Source organism: Lissotriton vulgaris, chromosome 6, assembly GCF_964263255.1.
Source record: "Lissotriton vulgaris chromosome 6, aLisVul1.2, whole genome shotgun sequence".
In the NCBI taxonomy this organism is placed as follows: Eukaryota; Metazoa; Chordata; class Amphibia; order Caudata; family Salamandridae; genus Lissotriton; species Lissotriton vulgaris.
Genome location: NC_141694.1, coordinates 1,000,223,516 through 1,000,246,304, shown reverse-complemented (window position 1 = coordinate 1,000,246,304; position 22,789 = coordinate 1,000,223,516). Strand labels below are relative to the sequence as shown.

The window sequence follows — 22,789 nt, the reverse complement described above, 5'->3', positions numbered from 1 at the left end:
CTTTACACGTGCAGGTTGCAATTTACGCAATTACACAACTGCACACCCAATTACCAGCCGAAAGCTTACATTTATCTTGCCACACCTTTCTTTTTATGTAAACGGAAACTGAGATCTTAAAAACATGATTTACCACTTTCTATTTTTATAATCTCCCGAGATTATGAATTACAACTGTCAATTATTTTTAAGTGCTCGAAAGTGGATTAATTTGTGCTATCCTTTGATACAACAAAAGACTTTGACAATAAATGTTATGTAGACAGACACATACAATTGGCACATAATGTTAATGGTCACATTAAGTCATGGAAACGATACAGTGAGCTCAATCACACCTTTCGGTGCCCATCCCAGAGACCCAAATACTTCTTGTGATTCTAACCGCAAATGAGTTGAAGTTCAGGTTGTATTATGGATTGTGAGGAGATATTTTATTTCACTAGGACCACAGCTAACTTTTATGGAAAAATTATTGTTTTTATGATGTTTTTATCTGTTTAAGGACAATGGTCCAAATAAACGTACATTTTGTACTGAACACAGCTTACTAACATGTGTGTCTCAAGTGACTGCTGGAATCCTTATGGCGCTCTTTCCTCTATCATATTCTCCTTACCCTTTCTGCAGCTTTCAGCAGAGATGGCCATCCCAGTGCTGGAAATCTTTACAATCACTCTCCTCACTCTACATATGTGAGACACCCAAGACTATTCTTGATTGCAAGATCATTTCCATCTGCAACACTTCCATGGCAGTTTCATCCATTTCTTTAATTTAAGATACCAACTCCATGCCAACAGTACACTGACCCCATCCTTCCCCTCATTCATCTCTCACCTTCATATGTGTAATCCACTGCTGATTGGCTCACTCAGCTCTCAAGACGACGTCCTCTATATTGGCGATCGTTGACTTTCCTGAGTCGCTCGAGCTTCGATATTTTGACAGACAACGGACAGCTTTCAGAGCTGAACTGGCCATACAGAACGCAATGCAAACTTCTAGAGGGATGGGCACATTTTGGGCTGTTTTCAGGACTGAACGGGTTAGGGGACCTTTGGTTCATTCCTTCCCAGGGATCAGCAACCAGTTTTCGGAGATATGATTTTATTCTGCAACAAATAACAGTTCATGTGTTGTCTTTCCACAGAGCAGTCTGAACCAGGAAGAGAACATGGGAGTTGTCTCTTTGAGTGTGATGTATGGAGCCTTCTGTTGCTCTTGTCTGTTCCTCGGTCCTGTGGTTATGAGGAAATTTGGCTGCAAGTGGACCATTGTCGTCTCCATGTGCTGCTACATCACTTACACCCTAGCCAACTTCTACCCAAAGTGGTAAGTTCCATTCACTTGACTACTTGACTTTGTTAAATGATGTAGTGCTCCATACAGAAATTTATTTTGAGATGATTAACTAGCTGCCACAACCAAATCCAATGCTGTAAGACAATTGTGTGAAGGAATTTAGGCCCTTACTTCAAAATGTTTGTATGTTTGACTCAATAATCTTGATATGTAAATTGGGATACATCACCATTCACCTTCCTCCTTTTTTCGTTTCCTCCATAGTCAGAAATTCTCAGAATAGATCTGGCTAAACTCTGAAACCAGCTGCAGAAAAGCTATGTGCATGCATCAGTTTGGGTAGAAGTGTACATTATATTGAATCCTCAAAATGTCTGTGCCTCCTCTGTACATCCTCTGATAATCACTTTTGTTCTGCTGTCCACAATCCTGCCTCTTCACCTGAGGTCTTGTGAGGTGAGATATAGCTGTTCCTTTAATTGTAAAGGTGCTCCATGCATTGGATGTATTTTTATCATGCACTGTATTCTGACTGAGAGCCAAAAAAGAGCTCAGGAGGGATCAGTCAAAAGATATTGTCCACGATCAGAGCCCCTCCTTAAAGAAATGGTGCAGCTCCAGTTGGTCTATTACAAGGAATCATGTGTCCTTTGAGAGCCCGCCACATACTCCAGTTTACCTGCATTAGGATGGTGTCAGGGAGGAACCTCTTCATTGAAGTGATAGTCACTCCCTCCAGCTCATGGACTCTCTGGTGGTTTTAAGTAACGATGTGCTTTTTCCAGAGTCAGATCTATGCTGCAAGTGTTCAATGTGCTGACACGTGGTTCTTCTGGAGATCTCGGTGCAGGCCCTCCTGTGTGTGTGCCTCAAGGCACCTCCTTTGGAACTCCAACACAAACATATTCTAGCACCAGCACAGAGCTGTCACTGCAGCACCTGCTAGCGGCAATAACCTCTCTGGGTGCAGTGAAAACACCCGCCCTGTTTTGACTTGCTCCAATGACAGGTTTACCAGCCTCATGGGTACAGGCTTGGCATCTGCAACTAGGTCTGCTTGGGCACTCTCATTTCGCCCTCAAGATCGCAGTCCAATTTGCGACTGTCTTCTTTGTGGGTGTCATACTTGGCCACGCCCTCCGTCCTTTCGTGCTGAAAAAAATACATAGCTCTACTTTTTCACTTTTTGTCTTAATCTTTTTCGTTTATTGGCGTTCAACAGTAATATGGAGACATTCAGATGTTACATATTTCACACCTTTCGTCTCATTCTGAAATAAAACAATTTATGAATGAAAACCAAAGTAAGAGAACAGAAAATCAGACTGAGCACAGGTCCTCTGTTCATTTTGCATTTGAAATTAAATGAAATGAGAATTTAAAAAGCGCAACTGTCACTCCTAACGGAGTCTCCTGACGCTAACAACAACAAGTCAAGAAGGTGACATAAGCCTAGATAAGCTTTTGGCAGTAATCTTTTGGTAGGCCAAATATCCACGTTTTTAACTGTTTTCTGAACTGCCCCTCTTGTTTAGTGGCTCTAAGCTCATTGGGCATGCTAGTTCCAAGCTTTGGCTCCCAGGACGGTCGCTGACCTTCCGCCTCTGGTGACTAGCCTAAATGCTGGGATGCTGAGCAGGTTGGCCGTGGTAGACCTTAGTGTTCTTGTCGGGTTGTATGGCTTAAATCTTGCTGCAAGATATCCGGGACCTAGATCATGGTAAGCTCTGAATGTTATCAATAAAAGTTTGAACAGAATCCTCTTGCTGACCGGAAGCCAGTGAAGGACATTCAGTGCAGCAGAAGCCGAAGCCCTACGTGGTAATCCCAATACCAGTCTGGCTGCTGCGTTCTGGACTACCTGAAGTCTCCTCAGGATGTGTTTATTGATTCCCGCAAGGAAACTATTACAGTAGTCCAGTCTCGATGATATAAGGGCCACTGCTACGATCTTTTTAGCCACCAGAGGAATCAGATTGAAGAACTTTCTCAATATTTGTATAAACCCAAAACAGGTCCCGGTCCATTTCAAGACGTGGGGCTTGAAAGATAGGCCGGAGTCAAACCATACGCCTACGTTTCTGGCCACTTCCACAGTTGATGGTGGTGCTGTGGTGTCATTTGGCCACCAATCCTTTGGGTGAAAAGGATTATCTTTCCCAATTGGTAAAATGTCTGTCTTGCTGGTATTGCAACAGAGATGACTTTCCCTCATCCATTGCAACACAGCCGTCAGACAGATTTAAACATTTTCCTCTGCATTAGTGGTGGTCTTATCCAGAGAGAGGATCAATTGGGTATCATCGGCGTACGACGTGATCTCGATCCCATAATTAGAGATTAGGGAAACAAGAGGGGCCACATATACATTAAACAGCAGAGGACTCAGAGAAGCCCCTGGCAGTACCCCTGTGGTAATGGCTTGTACAGATGACCTGAATGGTCCCAGCACGATTGATTGTGTCCTGTTGGTCAAAAAAAGATGTAATCCATGCCAGGGCCTGATCTGATATGCCACATGCTCTTAGTCTATTGAGCAGGATTTTATGTGAGATCGAATCAAATGCCGCTGACGAGTCCAAAAGAATCAGGACTGCCTTCTTGCCCTCGACCAAAATAAATTTGATGGTGTCTGAGATCTCAAGTAACGCCGACTCAGTAGAATATTTTGGTCGGAAGCCAGATTGTGAGGGTGAAAAGCCTTTGATATTTCTAGGTAATTTGAAAGCTCCTTATATACAATTTTCTCTGTGATTTTACCCAAGACGGGTAACAGAGATATAGGTCTATAATTAGTAAGATCTAAGGAGTCAACATTCGTTTTTTTCTTTAGAGGCTTTACTATGGCGAATTTCCATTCGTCTGGGACTGTCCCTGTGTCTAACGAGGAGTTCACAATCTCATTGATCACCAGGCTAACAATGTCAATTATATGATGTAATATCAACGGTGGACAAGCATCCATAGGAGAGCCTGACTTACAGGCCAAGATAGCTTCCTTGGTCTGGGAAAGAGTTGCAGGTTCAAAAGCCTGGAGACCTGCTCTGCCGTCACTATTAGGGGTCCCCTGTACTTCTAAAAGCTGCAAATGGTCATGGGTCACGAAGTTCTTTTGAATTACTTTAATTTTTTGATCGAAGTATATTGCAATATCTTCGCATAGCTATTGGGATGGGGGGATTTCAACATGTAACCCATTAGGGTCAATAAAAGATTTCACGATTGTGAAAATATCTTTTTGATTGTGTTTAGCCCTGGTAATTTGGTCATAAAAGTAAGACTTTTTTGCTGACTTGATGGCTTCATGGTATGTTTTCCTGAACTTTTTAAAGATCAGACAATTGGATTCCTCATATCCCTTTCTCTATCTGCGTTTCAACTGCTTGGATTGCAGGTGGAGTTCTTTAGAGAACCAGTAGTGTTTATGGGGTTTCCTTTTACTTAATCCCGCTGGACGACCGGCTGGGAGCAATTCCTCCCCTATCCCTGACATCCAAGCATGGAACCTGCTGGTGTCCTCCCCGGGAACTCCTGTAAGAGTGGGAACCTTATCTTGTGCCACTGTTTGTAGCAAGTTGTTTGTTAACAAGCGCTGCTACTCTTTCCTAGGAGGCCCTGCCACTAATTTCCCTTCTCTCTTCCCCTTCCCCGGAGTCAGGATGTTTAGTGGAATGAAGCTGTGGTCAGACCAAATCTGTGGGGATGGCTTTCCAATCTGAAGAGTGCTAAGGTTGGTGCAAACTACATCCAGTGTATGCCTTGCACTATGGGTTGGTCCCTGGGCCATTTGTTCCATTCCCAACAGTTGTATTGTCTCCACAAAGGGTAGAACCCCTGGACTATCGCTAGATTCTAAGTGCAAATTGACATCACCGAGGAGAGTGAAGTTAGCGTACATAAGCATGGCCTCGCTAAGCGCATCCCCAAGAGAATACAGGAAGGCCTTACTGTTGCCTGGACGCCGGTACACCAATACTCCTGAGAAGGAAAAGGTGTGCGTAGTGCTACAATAAAAGCCCATATGTTCAGCTCCACTAATACCTGGGAGCGAAAAAGATTTCAAAGGCAATGTTTTCTTATGCAGTATCGCTACCCCTCCCCCTCTCCCACTTTCCCTATCCACCCTACATATTGTGAAGCCTGGCGGCAGAGCAACTGCAATATCCGGATTTGAGTTCTCTTTTAGCCAGGATACAGTTATACCCAAAACGTCCAAGTCATTATCCATAATTAGCTCCCTGACCTCTAGGACATGGAGACCTAATGAACGGGCATTTATAAAACCACCCTTAATGAGGTCCTGAGGGCCCCCTTCCTTGGCTTTCTCGACTCTCTTCTCCTTAGCCAGAAAGGGAAGCTGTGTCTTACATTTCAGGGATTTCAATGGACCCATGATTTTATCCACATCCAAAGAGTGGTCACACCCATTTTTAGAATCTAAATCCCGTAGGCCTCAAGAAGAATACCTCCTACCTGGTTCCAAACGGACAGGGTGGCTGGCGCTGATTGCGTCACGAGCGCGGACCGGCGCAGACGGGCTTGCCGTTGGCGCGCCTTCGGCATGCCGCCTGCGCGCATCCGCTGCGCTTCCGCGTCCATCTCTCCATTTATGACAGGTGGAGCTAAAGACTAGACCGTCTCTTCCTCAAAGATGGCGGCCTAGACTGTCCCACCGGAAGTGGGTGAACTGTAGCGTGGCGCTCCCTCCACTCAATCAGCAAACGCTGTGGTGGACTGGGAAGCATACCCTAGAAGCCCTGATGTATTTCTTAAAGCTTAAAGCCCCGTTTTGGCCTCAAGGGGGGTTGGTTGACCAGTATCCCTTTATGTCGTGTACCTGATTGTTGTCTGTTTTTGTTGTGTTTATGGAGCACTGCAGTAGATCCTTCCTTTCTTCCTATTCCTTCCTCTTCTTCTTACTATCTTTATTTCAGCTCTTTCCTAGTTTCTTTCCTTTTCTTTTCTTTTTCTTTCTTCTATAGTAATGATACATTTGATGTTCCTTATGGTTCGTTAACGTGATCCTGCTAATTTTACTTCATATTTTATCTAAATATCATTTGTGACAATCTATATCGAATATTATAATGAACTTATGTATTTTGTCCTTTTCTCCAGTAACTGTATCATTATGTATTATATTTAACTATTTTTTACCCTTTTAAAACTTTAATAAACTTATTGAACACAAAAAAGCTTAAAGCCACGTTGTTAATGGCCCCAACTACTGCCCCTTGTGCCCAACGAAGGAGGAAGGTAGGTCACAGAGTATTGTGGCGAATTACAAGCCCCCCAAGTCAGCCCCAAACAATTTTAAAATTCCGGCGAAAATGCAGTAAATAAAGAGTACAATAAACAAGTGCAATTTAAAAAAGTTAAGAAGAATGGCTAGCTTGTGCTGGCAGCTGACCGTATTGTTAAGCGCGTGTCCGCTCTTATCCTGCCTTTATAGCAGAGACTAGACCGTCTCTTCCTCAAAGATGGCGGCCTAGACTGTCCCACCGGAAGTGGGTGGACTGTAGCGTGGCGCTTCCTCCGCTCAATCAGCAAGCGCTGTAGTGGACCGGGGAGCATACGCTAGAAGCCCTGATGTATTTCTTAAAGCTTAAAGCACCGTTGTTAATGGCCCCAACTACAGCCCCTTTTGCCCAACCAAGGAGGAAGGTAGGTCACAGAGTATTGTGGCGAATTACAAGCCCCCCAAGTCAGCCCCAAACAATTTTAAAATTCCGGCGAAAATGCAGTAAATAAAGAGTACAATAAAAAAGTGCAATTAAAAAAAGTAAAGAAGAATGGCTAGCTTGTGGTGGCAGCTGACCGTTTGACTGTCTAATGAGATATAATACTTAATTAATGATTTATCAAAACTGGAAAAAAATATTTTGTGCTATATCAAAGAGACTGCATAAAATAGTAGTAATGGTACCTGATTTTGGCCTGTGTACTTTCTAAGCAGCATAAGAATGCAAAACAATAAATACCTCTCTTTTTCTCACTATCAAGCCAATGAACTGAAGCAGCTTTTTTTGTTTCGCAGGTACACTCTGATCACATCCTCTGTGCTTCTGGGCTTAGGGGGAGGAGCCCTCTGGGCAGCCAAAAGTACCTACATAACAGTGTGTGGAAGCAAGCATGCAGCGTCGACGCAGAGGGCAGCAGAAGATGTTATCAACGAATACTTTGGAACATTCTTCCTTATTCTACAGACATGCCGCATTTGGGGAAACCTTATTTCTTCACTGATTCTTGACTTTTCCCGAGGTAAGAAAATACAAAATAACAGAAAACATCTGTAGCAGAGATAACTAGGCTTCCAAAAATATTAAGAAGGTTTAGTTGAGGAATGTGGCTAGCTAGATATGGTTCAAGTTTTAAACTTTACCAGGCTCCATAATACTGAAGTACATATCATTCTAAAGTAATTGTACCCAGAGTATGAGGACTGGGTGAGTGTTTGATGGTGGTGAATCGAAGTGATCAGAAATTTACGGTATGAATTTGATCTACAGATGTCACCTGTCTTTCAGTGGCTTGATTGTTACTGATGTCCCTGTTGTTTGCTCCCCTTGTATGGTTTGGTCATACTTAACCCTAGAGAGCCACCTGCTATTATGATCGCTAGAAAGTAATCTCTATCACATGTTGGGAATGGATTCATTTATGAGCAGTTCTGGAAAAGATGTATGAGATTACAATGCATTCCTTAATTGGTCTCTGAACTCCGTCACGAAGATTTCCCATGAAGGAGCTATCAGATGACAATTGGTGTCTGGTGCCCATTTACTCAGTAGATCATCCACCTTTGCTCCCATAGTTTCCCGGTCGTCCTCAGACCATCTTAGTTTTTTGGTGATCTCTAGGTTGGATTCTTTTCCAATCAGTGCTATTTTCGTGCAGTGGGAATGCATAATATCAATTTTACATGTGAGAGTTGCATGATCGCTTTCGAAAGAGGGGGTTACAAAGAACTTCTGTACTAACTGGAAGTGAGTAACAGATATCCATATATAATCTAGGGTGGCCATTCGAAAGGGAGATGAGTGGATATAAGCCGCCGGCTGGTCTGACTCAAATCTTCCATTTAAACTGCGAAGGCCTAGTTGGTTTAGGTGCGTTAAGAGTTTTATCCCTTTTTCTTCCTTCCTTTGAAACTGAGATTTTATCTCCGGAATAGCCCACATTTCATCTGTTAAAGATATTTGGGAAGTGAGAGTGGGTGCTACCTCCATTAGATTAGTGTTGAAGCCACCCATTATCAGCCATATGTCGTTTGGGTGTAGAGCCTCGAGGTTGATTATATCAGGGAACATTTTGCTTAGTGTCACTTCTCGGCTTGCTTTAGACGGATGTAAGTAGACGCTGCCGAAGATAATTTTTCGCCGTCTCTGCTTTCCTTTTTCATGGCACTGAATCTCAATGCTGATAAAAACGTAATCACCCTGGCCCATAGAGAGTGGTGCGATCTTTGCGACTAGTGTGTTCTTCACGGCGATCAACACGCCTCCAGAGGCATGGCCACCTACGGCAGAGGGGATGGCATGGGATTCAATACCAATGAAATCTTCCAAAATGGTGTTTTCCAAGGCCCAGGTTTCCTGGAGAGCGATTATATCCTGAGTCTTCAGGAGACTTTTGGTTAGCAGTTCGTTTTTCTCTTCTGTTAGACCTCGAATATTCCAGGAGCAGGTATTAAGGTATTGCAATTTCTCATTGGTGGTTCTTTCGTTGTTCCTTTTTTGTTGTATTTTACCCTAAGGCCTGAGCAAGTCAAGACCAATCTTGAGTTTTATGTGGCATGAGGACCCATTTGCGTGGGCCGCCCTCTTTTGACACTATTATTGGAAGGGGATTCTCAATCCAGGGCAATGATTTTATTCCTGGTCTTGGGGCAGATGATGTCAAAGAAGGCTGTTGGATCTGCTTGCCTCGATTTAACAATAATTTGTTATTGTCTGCCATTAGTGAATTCCGTGTGTTATCTTTTAGGAAGTCCAGGTATTTAATGCTGGTAGGAAAGCTGACCTGGACGCCTCAGTTACTCGGTTGAGCTTTGTTGTTCATTAAGATTGTGGTCAGGCCTTTGTTGGAGAATGTTACCACTGTCGATGCGTTTTATTTGCCATGTTCTGGCTCCAGAAAGGCCACTGTTTCAATATCCATTGATTGTATATTCTCTAATCCTGAGAGATGCGAGCATAATTTTAGGATGTTTCCTCTGTTCAAAATGTCCCATTTTCCTAGGGATACATATTCTGGGTAAAGCAATATTTTATTGTGTTCTTGAGAGAGATGATACGACTCTCGAGAATTTAGGTTTGAGTTGATTGGGTTTTGTTGTTTTGGGAGAACCACTAATTTCTCTGTGTGTTGGTTCTCAGTGATTAAGAGCATTGAATCATCTAGACTGTTTAAAGTAGATGCTGGAGGGCCGTTGACTTTGAGGGGGACGCTTTCTCTCGTTTTTTTTAGTGACCTGGGTCGGAGGTTCATCTACTTTCATTGAGGGCCGGGAATTATCTGTTTGCTTTTTGTTTCCATTCTCATCTCTCGTTTTAAGTTGAATTGGTGGGGCTTCTGTAGTTTTTTTGTGTTTGTTATTTCGTCCTTTATTTTAGAGAAGGAGAAATCATTGTGATGAGTTATTATTTTAAGCTTTAGGTTCTCATCAATGAATTTTTGAGCTTGGTCAGTGGGCGTAGTGGATTTTCTTAGTTGGATTAATCAAGATTTCCTTTGGCTTGATAGAAGTAGAATGCAGTTTTTTGTTTTTGTTGTTCTCTGCGATTTCTTTTTTGTCCATGGAGTTCGTTGAGTTCTTAAGTTCGTCTGACAGATGATTATAGACGTTGGTAGCTTTGGTGGAGTTACGACAGGGGTTTCTGTAGAATCTGCTTTGTAAAGGACAGATGTTTCCGTTGGCGGTGGTAGCATAGTTTTTAGTTTGCTCTTATCTGTTCCTAACCACTGTAGTAATGCGTTACCCTTTTTTTCACTTTGTTTAATTTCTTTTATTTTTTCTTGTTCTTCCTAGATATAGGATTACCTTCCTTCATGGTTTGAAGGGTTGGGTTTGAGGGCCCGGCACAATTCTGTGAGTTGGCTAGGACAGGTTCAATGTTAGTTGAAGTTATTTTTTCTTTGGCCTTCGATGTCGGATGATGGTTAGAGTGTTCATCGCTTCCCTGGGGGCCTAGTATCTGCTCTTTAACGGCAGCGAGGAGGTGTGACTACTTGGATTGGGACCATGAGGTCAATTTTTTGTTTTTTTGTCATTTGTATCGCGGCTCTGTTGCTCGACATTGGTTGAAGGGGCTTTTGTTCCAGGGGTCGTATTGTGAGGTTGAGAGTGCAAAGAAATAGTAGTTTTCTGTGATGTGGCCAGGGCTGCGCTCTTCAGATCTTCAATCAAGGTAGACATTATATCTGAGAGTGATTCTAGTTTTTTCAAGACCGGGTTGCAATTGCAGCCATTGTGGGTCTGTGTTGGGGTACAGTTTCATTTGACTTCAAGATTCGGTTTGAACTTTGCATTTGATTTTGCTCCACATTGTTTTCGGCTCTCAATATCAGAGAGTTTAATTTCTCAAACTTTGAGTCTATTCCCATTATTGAGTCAGCTACTAGGTGTAAGATACTGATCTGCGCATCTAGTTTATCAGCATGCATAGAGCGGCATTAGCCATTGAGTTCAAGGCTTGATTAGTGACTGAAAGAAGGGCCTCGACTTTAAGCATGGCTGGAATATAAAACAGGTCCACTTGGCTAAGTTCTAGTGAAGAGAACTTTTTTCCAGTTGAGTAATGATGGGACTTGTTGGTGTCTGATTTGCTTGACACGATTTTATTAATTTGGGGAGTATTGCTTAGGTCCTGATGAAGATCTTAGTAGGAATTGCAAGTTTTTATTTCCTCCTTACAGCTATTGACATTTGTTGAAGAGACGTTGGGAGCACTAACCTTAATCTCGTATTGGCTTAGGTTGTTAGCCCCAGTAGGGGATGAATGCTGTCCAGTAGCTAGAAACAGGGTAGATGTTAATGAGGGAAGGTCAAAACTCAGTTTTTGGATATGGTCTTCCAGTGGGTCGTTTGATTGAATTGGTCTTTTGCCATTAGACGATAAGTTTTGGAGGGCCAAAAGCTGTAGAGCTTGGGTAGGAGAGTGTGTCGATGATATCCATATTATTGATTCTGGTGATTTACGAGGTGGTTCTTGGACTCAGGTTTTAGTTTTGACTTTTTGGGGGGTCGTGATTACTGGCTCAGTTTTTGAGCCATTATCGGCTCTGCAAGAGGTAAATGTAACTGGGGATGGTGGCAGAGCTGAAGCAGACTTTGTTCTTTGCTGCTCGTCTGGCCTTTGGTGTGATGGTTGCTGGTTTGGAAGAAGGGAGGGAAAATGGAAGATGGAAGGAGTTACGGTTACTGATACCCTATCACAAACAATTATTTCAGGGAAAAGAGATGCCATATGAGGAGAAGTAGAGACTGAAACAGTGTGGTTGTGAGAGCTTGTAGTATTATTTGGCAACTGGTGGGGGGCACTTTTGTTCAGCTGATCCATCCGAGTAAAGTGACTCCTAATGTCACTTGGATGAGTGGTTTTCGGTTTGGGTGGCTGCGCAGGAAAGTTCATTTACATATTATCTCCCTCAGAGCAGGGTCCACCCGCCCGACTACGCCAAGGGGATGCGGAGGATACGGAGGTGGCTGACACCCTCGGCCTCCCACTTCGGAGTAGAGCAATTTGGTCTTCAGTCGTTTAGCGCTCTTGTGGGGGCGGTGAGTGCTTTGTGATTGTGCGGTACTCCTTGTTTGCATAGTTGGTCAAGAAAAACGTGTCCTTCCATTCATTAAGGGAGTAATGTCCTACTGAGTTTTGTTTAGGCACCATTTTCCATACCCCATACCAACTCAAACTCATTTTTGATCTACTCAAGTTAATGACGGAACTTATTCTCTCTAAGAGATTTTTTTAGTTTCAATCCACAGGAGGCTATATCCATAGTCCGGTTTTGTTGCTAATCACACAGAGACAACATTGACCTTACTCTGTTTCAGGATTACGATGAACAAATTAGGAATTCTAGATAGCCGTTTCATATGAATATGTATTCTAATAAGTGTGTGCCCGTCGCTTTCCAGGTCCAAGACTCCATGGTTTGAATGGTACGTACTGTGGTGCAAATGACTGTCCAGGCTCGGAAGACATAAAATCACATCGTCCGTCGGACACTGTCATCTACACTTTGTTGGGATCCTACACTGGTAGGTTTAGAGGCCAGGGGCCATTTTAAATATGTGTGTGTGCACAAATAAAGATACATTTATAAAACCATGACACACGTGTGCGTGTGCATGTGTGTACATTAAGATAAATGGATACATGCCATGACAATTTTTTTGTGTTCCAAAATGCTTTATTAAATGAATAGCAACTATTTAGTCAATAGGCACGTTAAAAATAATAAATCATGAAATTCATTTGGGAATTCGTTTCAACCAAGAACAAACATCATGTAGTAAAGACTTTAGACAGAGTGACAAAAATTAAGTATAACATTCAGAAGGAAAATAATGCTGTTATAAAGTAAATATGGATTTCAAGAAAAGAAAATATATATATATATATATATATATATACATACACAAGTGTGTATATATATATAAATATGTATTATATTTAGTATATATAGTGTTTATCTGAGATTCAGATAAAAAGTTAGTAAAATAACCCGTGATTTGATACCTCTTGACATCCTAAGACTGAGATGAGGAATGTACAACATTCGTTTTATGGCTAGTGGGCAGATTAAAAGAGATCAATATTGAAGTTAGATGGTTGAGGAAGTATAAAGTGTATCTGAAAATGGCACTGAGGACACCTCATGTCATTGGGACTGAAACCGTGGACTAATATGAGCCTAAGAAACATAGACAGGAGATGAGAGTATGGAAGACTTCATTTTCCAAGCTTGGAATGTTTGGGGATATTAGTCATCATTGTTTTAATGTGTAAAAGGTATATTTCACATGTGAAGTTTTGGTTGGGATTGAACACATTGGCAACAATAAATATACTCAAGAGAAGCACTGCCTATCTCTGAAAGCCTGTTTGTATGCGTAGTTTATGATGGGGCTGAAACAAAGTAGCGTCCCCTCCAAAAAGGAACATTTCCTTAGTTGATCTTGTAGAGATTGTGGTGCCGGCCAGAGGCTGGAGCAGAAACAGACCGTCAAGAATGTCCCTGCTGTGTTACTCTGCCTTGGGGTGAAAAATGCCTCCCGTAGCACTCAAGCGTCAGCACGTTTCACGCCCTCTGCAGAGGTGTAACACAGGCCCCCGCATCCCCCGCAGTGCGGAGGGCCATCAAGCTCAAGGGGGCCACTTCAGCACTGCACTTCGGCCTGAGATCTCCTAATAGAGTCCGGAGGGGGCCCCTCCACGTACCTGGCAGGGGGCCCCACTCAATTATCGTTACGCCGCTGGCCCTCTGCCTGGCCTCACTTGTGTCTGCTTCTCTCACAGGCTGCGGAGTTCTGGGCGTCACACTCATCGTCATCTTTTTGGATCAAGTCGATAACAAAGAAGGACAGGAAGTGGAAGAGAACACGCAGTCCTTCTTCTCAGCCTTCCTGTCTACCTTTAGACAGCTTGGGGACAGGCGCCAGTTGCTCCTTATCCCTCTCACAATGTTTAGTGGCCTCGAGCAGGGGTTCATCGCCAGTGACTACACAAAGGTCAGTGTCAGTATATGTGGAGTGGCATTATCCTTCGTTTTTCAGCATTGTCTCTATATGAAGAATAACTGCGAGATTCCTGAGGTGCTAAAACATCACCGCATAATTAAGACGTGTTACTCTTTGACTAAAAAGTTCTGCTAATAGGCTGCGCTTTATGCATGAATCACAGTTTTTGAATGCAATACACGTTGCCCACCAAATATAACTAACCAATATTACCGAATATGTTTTCAAAAACAGGCAAAGGTTTTTTGTGACATTTATGCTAAGCTTAGGAGCACAAAAATATGTGAGAATCAGGCCAATGGCCAGGAAACGTTAAACGGTTGTGCTGCATGTGCTTCACGATGCAATGCTGTGAACACGATCGCGCTGCACAGAAATAGCGTGAACAAACTTCAACCCTCGCACCGGTTTTGGGAGGGAAGGGGGCAGACCAGATTAGAAACCATTTTGTGTGTAAAAAAGACTGCTGTATTGAAACAGTTGCACCTTACAATATCATACCTGGCAACTGCCTTACAAAATTAAAACCTCGCTATACATCAATAACTGACACCTGACCCGCCCCTACGATCCCCTCAACATGTCCCCACCCTGCCATTAACATATAACAACATTATAATGTATTGTAATAAAAATATACACTTCTATTAACCCAACATCCTATACCTGCCTTTCCTAAACTGTAAATAACCAAACGTCTACAACTGAAACTTAAACTACGTGCCTACCCTTTCCCTGCCCATGTTCCCAACTTCCAACGCTAATCAAAAACTTCTGCCAACCCCGGCCAACTTTTCATACCCAGCCAAGCATCTGTTCCAAGCAACCGTACAAATGAACCACTTGCACACCTGTCCCAATCAAAGCTAACCCATAAAAAACCTTGCATAAAACAACACTCCATAAAATCCAATTAAACATTTTGGGACCGGAGGTGGGGGGGATATTTTCTAATCCTATTTCCCTCTCCCAGCCACCAGTTTACCAAACCTAAAATGGTGGCTTGGAGCCCAACTAGCTAACCCTTATACCCTTGGGTTACTATTGGGCTACATATACACAGCCCAAATATTTACTAAATGGCTCACCCCCAACATGCAACTTGCCCCTCACAATCCATCCGGGGGGGCAGACCTTACTTCGTTCGGCTGCCCCCCAAGCCCCCATTGCAACCGGCAGCAGCACCACAGATCCTGTGCCAGTGACCTTTCTCCATGCATGTAGGTCAAAGTCGAGCATAGTGCTTTTAAATCAGGCATGTGCTTGAAGAGATCGTGGTAGATACCAGGGAGAATCCTTTTGCATCCTAAGTAGAGTAATATTTGACCAATGTTAACACATGCGTGGATTTTAACCTGCTTGTTTATTTTCTGTTTAGTCGTATGTAACCTGTGTCCTGGGGCTGAAGTTTGTGGGATACGTGATGATCTGCTTTGGAGCCTCCAATGCAATCTGCTGTCTGCTGGTTGGAAAGATCTCCCTGTACACAGGAAGGATCCTTCTCTTTGTCTTGGGTAAGTGCGTCCTGTCCTGTGAACATTGAACAGATATTACTAGGCTAGATTAGCTGGCATTCATGTGAAGGTCTAGGGGCTCATAAGCTCAAGTAGTTCTCACGCAATGCTGTGCGCAGACTCTGCCAGGAACCTGCCCTCACGCGGTATATCAGAGCCATATGATATACTATTTCAAGGAGACCTATGACCCAGGTTTGTTCTAGAGAGCTTGCTTTGTTTATTTATAGAGGAATGTGGGAGGGAGTGGAGACTTTTTTTACTTTTAACCAAGCGGTCAGTATATTATTATTCGTGTGATCAACCACTACGCAATAACGGGATGGCTTCAAGCATCTCTGTTTAGTGTTATTTCTTTTTTTGTGCTGATATTTTTTATTAGCATTTTTGAAAATACAAAGTACAGTACAATAGTTTGTAAAGTAATTGTCTGAGATAAATATTCATAAATACTTAATGTTATTTCATTGTTTTTGGTGCAGTGTTCCTTTTTTACAAATAATAATTTGTTATTTGTGAGTGTTTTATTTGTTGAGGTCTGTTAAGGATCATAGCACATAATTAAGCGGGGTTCGCAGTCCATTGAGTAGTGATTTCACAGTGGCTGGTGAAGGGTTGGCTGTAAATAGTGGTGCTTTTCTCATGGAAGACTCGCTAGGCCACAGCTTTACAAACTTTTCATGTTGGGGGACACACTTTTTGGAGATGCATCATTTTGGGACAGAGTAAGGCAGTTTAGCGAGCGTAGCGTAGTGAGCCGAAAAACCTAAGGGGAGTTCGGGGGTTCTCACTCACTCTGTCTGTCTCCCTCTCTCTCTCTCTCTCTAACTGTCTCCCTCTCTCTGTCTCCCTCCCTCTGTCTCCCTCCCTCTGTCTCCCTCTGTCTGTCTCTATCTGTCTCCCTCTGTCTGTCTACCTCCCTCTGTCTCTCTCTGTCTGTCTCACTCCCTCTGTCTCCCTCCCTCTGTTGCCCTCCTGCCTCTGTCTGTCTCCCCCTCTCTGTCAGTCTCCCTCTGTCTGTTGCTCTGTCTCCCGCTCTCTGTCTCCCGCTCTCTGTCTCCCTCTGTTTCTGTCCCTCTGTCTCCCACCCTCTGTCTCTGTTCCTCTGTCTCCCTCCCTCTCTCTCTCTCTCTCTCTCTCTCTCTCTCTCTCTCTCTCTCTCCTTCTGTCTCCCTCTGTCTGTCTCCCCCCTCTGTCTCCCTTCCTCTCTTGCTGTCTCCCTCCCTCTCTCTCAATCTCTCCCTCTCTCCTCCCCATCTCCCTCTCTCTCCCTCCCTCTGTCTCACTCGCTCTGTCTGTCTCTCTCTCTCTCTCTCTCTCTTTGTCTACCTTTCTCTGTCTCCCTTCCTCTCTCTCTCTCTTCCTGTCTCCCTCCCTCTCTCTCCCTCTGTCTTCCTCCTTTTTGTCTGTCTCCCTCTTGTCTGTCTCCCTCTTGTCTGTCTCCCTCTTGTCTGTCTCCCTCTTGTCTGTCTCCCTCTGTCTCCATCCCTCCGTCGCCCTTCTCCCTCTGTCTGTCTCCCTCTGTCTGTTTCCCTCCGTCTGTCTCCCTCCGTCTGTCTCCCTCTGTCTGTCTCCCTCTGTCTCCCTCTGTCTGTCTCCATCCCTCTGTCTCCGTCCCTCTGTCTCCGTCCGTCTGTCTCCCTCCCTCTGTCTCCCTCCCTCTGTCTCCCTCTGTCTCCCTCCCTCTGCCTTCCTCTATCTGTCTCCTTCTCTGTCTCCCTCCGTCTGTCTCTGTCCCTCTGTCTTCCTCCCTCTGTCTCTGTGCCTCTGTCTCCCTCCCTCTGTCTCTGTTCCTCTGTCTCCCTCCCTCTGCGTCTCCCTCCCTCTGTCTCCCTCCCTCTGTCTCCCTACCTCTGTCTCCCTCTATCTGTCTCCCTCCCTCCATCTGTCTCCCTCTCTGTCTCCCTCTGTCTACTCCCCTCTGTCTCTGTCCCTCTGTCTCTCTGTCTCTGTCCCTCTGTCCCTCTGTCTCCCTCTCTCTGTCTCCCTCTCTGTCTCCCTCTTTCTGTCTTCCTACCTCTATCTCCCTCTCTCTGTCTTCCTCCCTCTATCTCCCTCTCTCTGTCTTCCTCCCTCTATCTCCCTCCCTCTGCCTGTCACACTCTGTCAACTCACCTCAGCTTACAGGGCACATATCTATATCATTGACTACTTCGACTCCAAATTCTCCTCTTCAAGGCTCGTTCACTCCCCCACCCTCTTCTGAGACCCGACAAGCATCCCTCAAGCGCATTTCTAGGTAAATAAACACCCCTGCCAAATTCATATTTTAGTGCTTCACCAGTGACATGGCACCTTCCTCAAGGACCTGGATTCCAACTTTATAACAGCCCCCTTTCATCCGCCCCATATTGTGTTTGGTGACTTCATCTTGGATCGTAACAGAACACACTATTCTTCTACTCTTACTGGACAACTCAAAATCAAAAACACACAGGCTGCCCTCACATTTTCAAGGAAATATTTTCAATATCATACTAATCCTTAATCCACCCCTCACCCAATATAAAGTCCTCTCAACTGACCGCTCCTTAACTCACATGCTTTATGCTTGTGAACAAATGCACCCGAGTACTTCGCAGGCCTTTAAAATACCATTTATTTGTTAATGGGGCTTTGTTGGGAATCGCCGGCCCCCATAGAGCAGAGTGTCTCAGAGTCCGCGCTGCTGCGCCAGACTCTGAGACACTCTTTCAAAGGAATGCCTCTTAATTAGCAGCACTTATGTGCTAAGTTCCATTATTACCGGTGGTGTCATCCCACGACACACCCACCACTTGGAGGCGACTCAGTACTGTGTCGGGACACACCGTTTGGAAAGCTCTGCGCTAGGCGTACAGAAACCCAAGATAAACAGGATACCAAATAATTCAGGGAGCCATGGTGAAACATAATCAGATATCTTGCCGATCTCTTTCACTATCTCACTCAGTTTTCCCCTCTCCCTTTCTTTGCCTCTTATTGCTCCCTCCAACTCCCTTCCTTTCCTCTTCGCTTCCTTTCTCCCCTCTCTGTGCTGTCTTTCTCGCTTTTGTTCACGATTTTTCTCTTTCTCACTCTCGGTTTCTATCTCTCTTTCAGGTTCTCTCTCCATCACTCACTCTCTTTGTCTTCCCTTTTTCTCTCTTTCCCTTCTCTGCATTACTTTCATTCACTTGAGCAAGCATAACATCTTTTCACTATTGATCTCTTTCTCAGCCCTCCTCTTCTGTGTATTATTGGCCGTATTTTTAAATAACATACCTTTGGTGTTCTGTTTCTCGCTTCAAATGGGGTGATGATATTTGGTTTTCGAATACTTTGTACACAAAGGGACACTGTTTTTCAAAGAAGCTTAAACATAATGTTCCTTTTCCAGGTGCAGCTGTACACATTGGCTGCATTATTGCCCTGCTGCTCTGGAATCCTCAGAAGCACCAGTTTGCAATATTCTTTGTGATTTCCGGTCTTTGGGGAGTTGCTGATGCTGTCTGGCAGGCTCGGACAAGTGGTGAGTCCCAAATAGGTCTTTTTATGCTGCCTAAACAGAGTATATGCAGTAAAGAAAAACGTAGATATTTTCCATCAGCACACCAAAAGAACACATTACAAACATTATATTTTTAAAAATGCGATTTGGACACCGTCTTCTCATAACGTGTATTTTCCTATTTTCTAGCGCTCTATGGAGTCTTGTTTGAAAAGAACAAGGCAGCCGCTTTCTCAAACTGTTGCCTTTGGGAGTCCGTGGGTTTCGTTGCTGCCTTTGGATATGGCTCCTACCTGTGCGTTGATGTGAAGCTCTACATACTCCTGTGTGTACTGGTGCTTGCAATGCTGCTCTATGGCATCGTTGAATTCCTGGAATTGAAGAAACCATCAATCATTGCTGCTTCCGAAAACAGCCAAAGCCAAGTTACCACAGTTGAGATCCCTTCTACATGATTAACGCCACAACAAACAGACATTTAATCATATATTTATTTTGCGTTATCTTAATATTTCAATTAACTTATTTCAAACCTTATTTATATTTTTGAAAAGGAACTCAAGGTATGTGTGTGCATACTTCAGTACTACCTAAGCACATCTCAAACCATCAAGATAGTGCAGACATCAGCATCATGTATAATGAAACACACCACAAAAAGCACTTTACATATATCCTTTTTATCTAGAGTGCATTGAAAGGTTTGAGGGTTAGCGAGGACATCAAAAGGATTGCAAATCTGAGAATGTATCCAGGGCTGTGTACGTTATGTGGTCTGTGGCCACGTGATTTCACTTAGCATCTGTAACTTGAAGGACCATGTTGCCCATGTGGTGGGACTCCACTGTATTTTCCTAGTGGTCCTTTTCTTTCTGTAGTGGCATCTGCTTAAAGCACACTAATACTCCTGCAACTCAGACAACATGTTATTTAGTTACTCTACATCTAGTTGTTGGACTTTTCATTTTTCTAGATTTGTGTTTTTTGTTCCCACAAGTTATCTGTTTAATATGTAAGGTTAAAAATAAGGAGTGTTAAGTGTATATATTGTCAAAACCTTGGTCAGCTTCACAACATTCAAAGTTGGCAAACCTTTAAAAAGAGAGCAAAAACTGAGCTTTGCACAACATTGGTAATGTTTCAGCTCAAGGTCATGTGAATGCTGCACAGCAATCTCTTCATATCTCTTTGGGAGCCCGACATTCAAACTGTGTACTTCCTTCCACTCCCTGCTGTTGGAAGGCTCGGGTGGACCTTCTAGCAAATGTAAATGGAAACAGCCATGTGTTTCTGTGCTGCAACACAGAGCTAGCGCCACCATTAGCTGACAGTAGAGAAAACAGTTCTGGAGCCTGAAGTTCCATCTGTCTTGGGTAGGCTATCTGTCCTCACGAAATAGGTTTGGGTGAAGTTATACTTTGCTTGTGTTCACGAAAGATGACGTTTCCCTACTTCGCCCAGTGTCACTGGGTACGTTTTTATTTCTTTTTAGATCAAAAATATATCTAAGCTGTAACCTATTTTGTATTTTCATACCAGTGTAGTATGTTGCCTTTGCATTTACCTATTTTGCTCTAATGTTTTTTGTATATATTTGTTTATGTATTTATTGGCAAAGATTAATGAAATAAAACCTTTTTTACAAATAATGTTGATCAATGATTTAAAACCATATATGAACAAAAAGTATTGTTTTTTATATTCTGCCTGTCCACCATCTCAGAATTATTAGACTTCATTTAGACAATGTCTTTTGAAAAATTGATAGGTTTTTAGAAATCAGAGAATCTGGTGGTATGATTCCTCTATCAATTTATAACATATGCGGAGGGAGACCTCTCTGTTTTGATGTTAACCCGCATCTCTTCAGTTAATTGTTTAAAATATACAGAAATTACATTTTTAACCTTTGCAGTTGCTCAATTGTACAAGTGAATTTCAGGAGCTGGTGCATCTAGTGTTTGCAGCAAAAGAGACTTGGGCCTTAAAAAGCAATCTCTTAGTCAAGTTGTTAAAGATCTTTCCCCATTGGTCATATGGGCCTTTGTTGGTTGACATAAAGGATTGAAAGGGAGAAGACATCAGCAGTGCATTTCTAACTTGTGAAGCCACTGTGACTCCAAAATAAGGACCAGGAATCACCAAATATGGTTAAAAGGTTTTATTTTGTATTCCCAATAAACCCAGTTTATATGCAAACCAATAATACGTTTAGAAAATACAGCAATACAGCAGATAAGCTCAAATATCTCATTAAGTTGAGGAGCAATAGAATGAGATGCACAATTGTGATAGCCACAACAATAAAGAAACGAATAACATTAAACAGTTATTCCATAAAGAAACTTCACTTCTCTCTCCTAACCATAGAGGAAATATAGGATCATCTACCAAGGGCACCTAATTCAATTAATGTTTAGTTAGAATAAAACTTCACACTTGTAAGAATAACGCAAGCAAAGAGGTCTGTTCCCTTCAAAGTCTAAAGGGAATTTCTGTGTCTCCCAACTGTGAGAAAACCATATTAAAAGTAACAGAAGATTCAGAAACGTCCTTATATCATTTTACAACAACAGGGACCAATCAAATTGTTACTCGAGTTCAACTGCAAAATTTCTTCAGTTTCCCATTGCATAGAACTAGGATTGCAGTTCTCAACCTTGAACATCTTTCCATCCTGGCACATGATGAACAGACGTCCTCTTTCAACCATTCATTTTCCATGTTCTCTGCCAAGTTGTTCCCTCTGGGCCTCACTATCAGCAGTCTAATACAAACAATAAGCCACTCTGGCTAATGAGAATCATGATAATACAAGTGCAAATGAAAAAGGAACATGCTGGGAAAGCAAAATACATTTCTATTGAGGCCTGTAGTCAGGCTAAGTTAAAATAAGCATTTAATTAGCACTTTGAATGCATGGTTATACATTCACTTATACAACTATAAGAATAAATGCAAAAAGGGACACATATCGAGTCCCAACTGATTCACGCAGGAAAAGCCTTCAAGGAGCTCTATTGTATTCTCAACTTTTTCACAAACCCAAAGGGATGCCATAATGACGTAACACAATCACAGGACCTATGTGGTAAAATGGCTATCCACTTTACCCAGAAGATTGAGAGCATATATGCCAGCATCACTAAAGATAAGGACTCCCAACAAAACAACATTGCCTCTTATCTATCACATCTTCACTCTGCAAATCCTTTGGATTGTTTTCCCCCACTTACAATAGATACAGTGGAGTCCCTTATGAAAACAATAAAATCTGTCTCACCTCAGGATGCTCTACCCGCTAAGTTATCCTTGTTGATTCATAAGCAGTTGGCTCCTCTGATCTGCCCTATCCTTGATTCCTCCCTGACTATGGGCATACTACCTTCCGAATGGAAAGCTGCCCAAATAATTCCAATCAGGAAAAAACCCAATGCACCTCCGAAAGATCTATCTAATTACCACCCTATTTCTTTGCTACCCTTCTTGAGTAAACTCCTGGAGAAATATAAGAACAAACAATTTTCAGATTTTATGGAAGCAACAGAAGGCTTTGATCCTTCCCAGTTTGGTTTCCGTTCTAGATTCAGTACGTTGACAGCATTAATTGCAGTCACAGATAACCTGAGGCATTTCCTAGATAATGGACAGGCAGTACTGTTAGTGCTGCTTGATCTGTCAGCAGCGTTTGACACAATATCCCATCCCATTTTATTATCTAGATTAAGAAATGTTGGTATCCAAAATCGAGCT

At 42.9% G+C, this 22,789-nt stretch overlaps 1 protein-coding gene across 1 annotated transcript in view; it reads left to right on the top strand.

The window, feature by feature from the left end:
* LOC147708326 (N-acetylglucosamine transporter UNC93A-like) overlaps nt 1–20,148 on the top strand; it is a 30,016-nt gene extending 9,868 nt beyond the window's left edge. Inside the window, exons 3-9 of the mRNA XM_086927041.1 lie at nt 1,154–1,335; nt 7,343–7,566; nt 12,449–12,571; nt 13,833–14,044; nt 15,432–15,567; nt 18,926–19,057; nt 19,226–20,148. Of these exons, the coding sequence (XP_086783167.1) occupies nt 1,154–1,335; nt 7,343–7,566; nt 12,449–12,571; nt 13,833–14,044; nt 15,432–15,567; nt 18,926–19,057; nt 19,226–19,491 (1,275 nt within the window). The 3' untranslated portion in view covers nt 19,492–20,148. The remainder of the gene's footprint in view (nt 1–1,153; nt 1,336–7,342; nt 7,567–12,448; nt 12,572–13,832; nt 14,045–15,431; nt 15,568–18,925; nt 19,058–19,225) is intronic.
* Nucleotides 20,149–22,789: the final 2,641 nt, after the last annotated feature.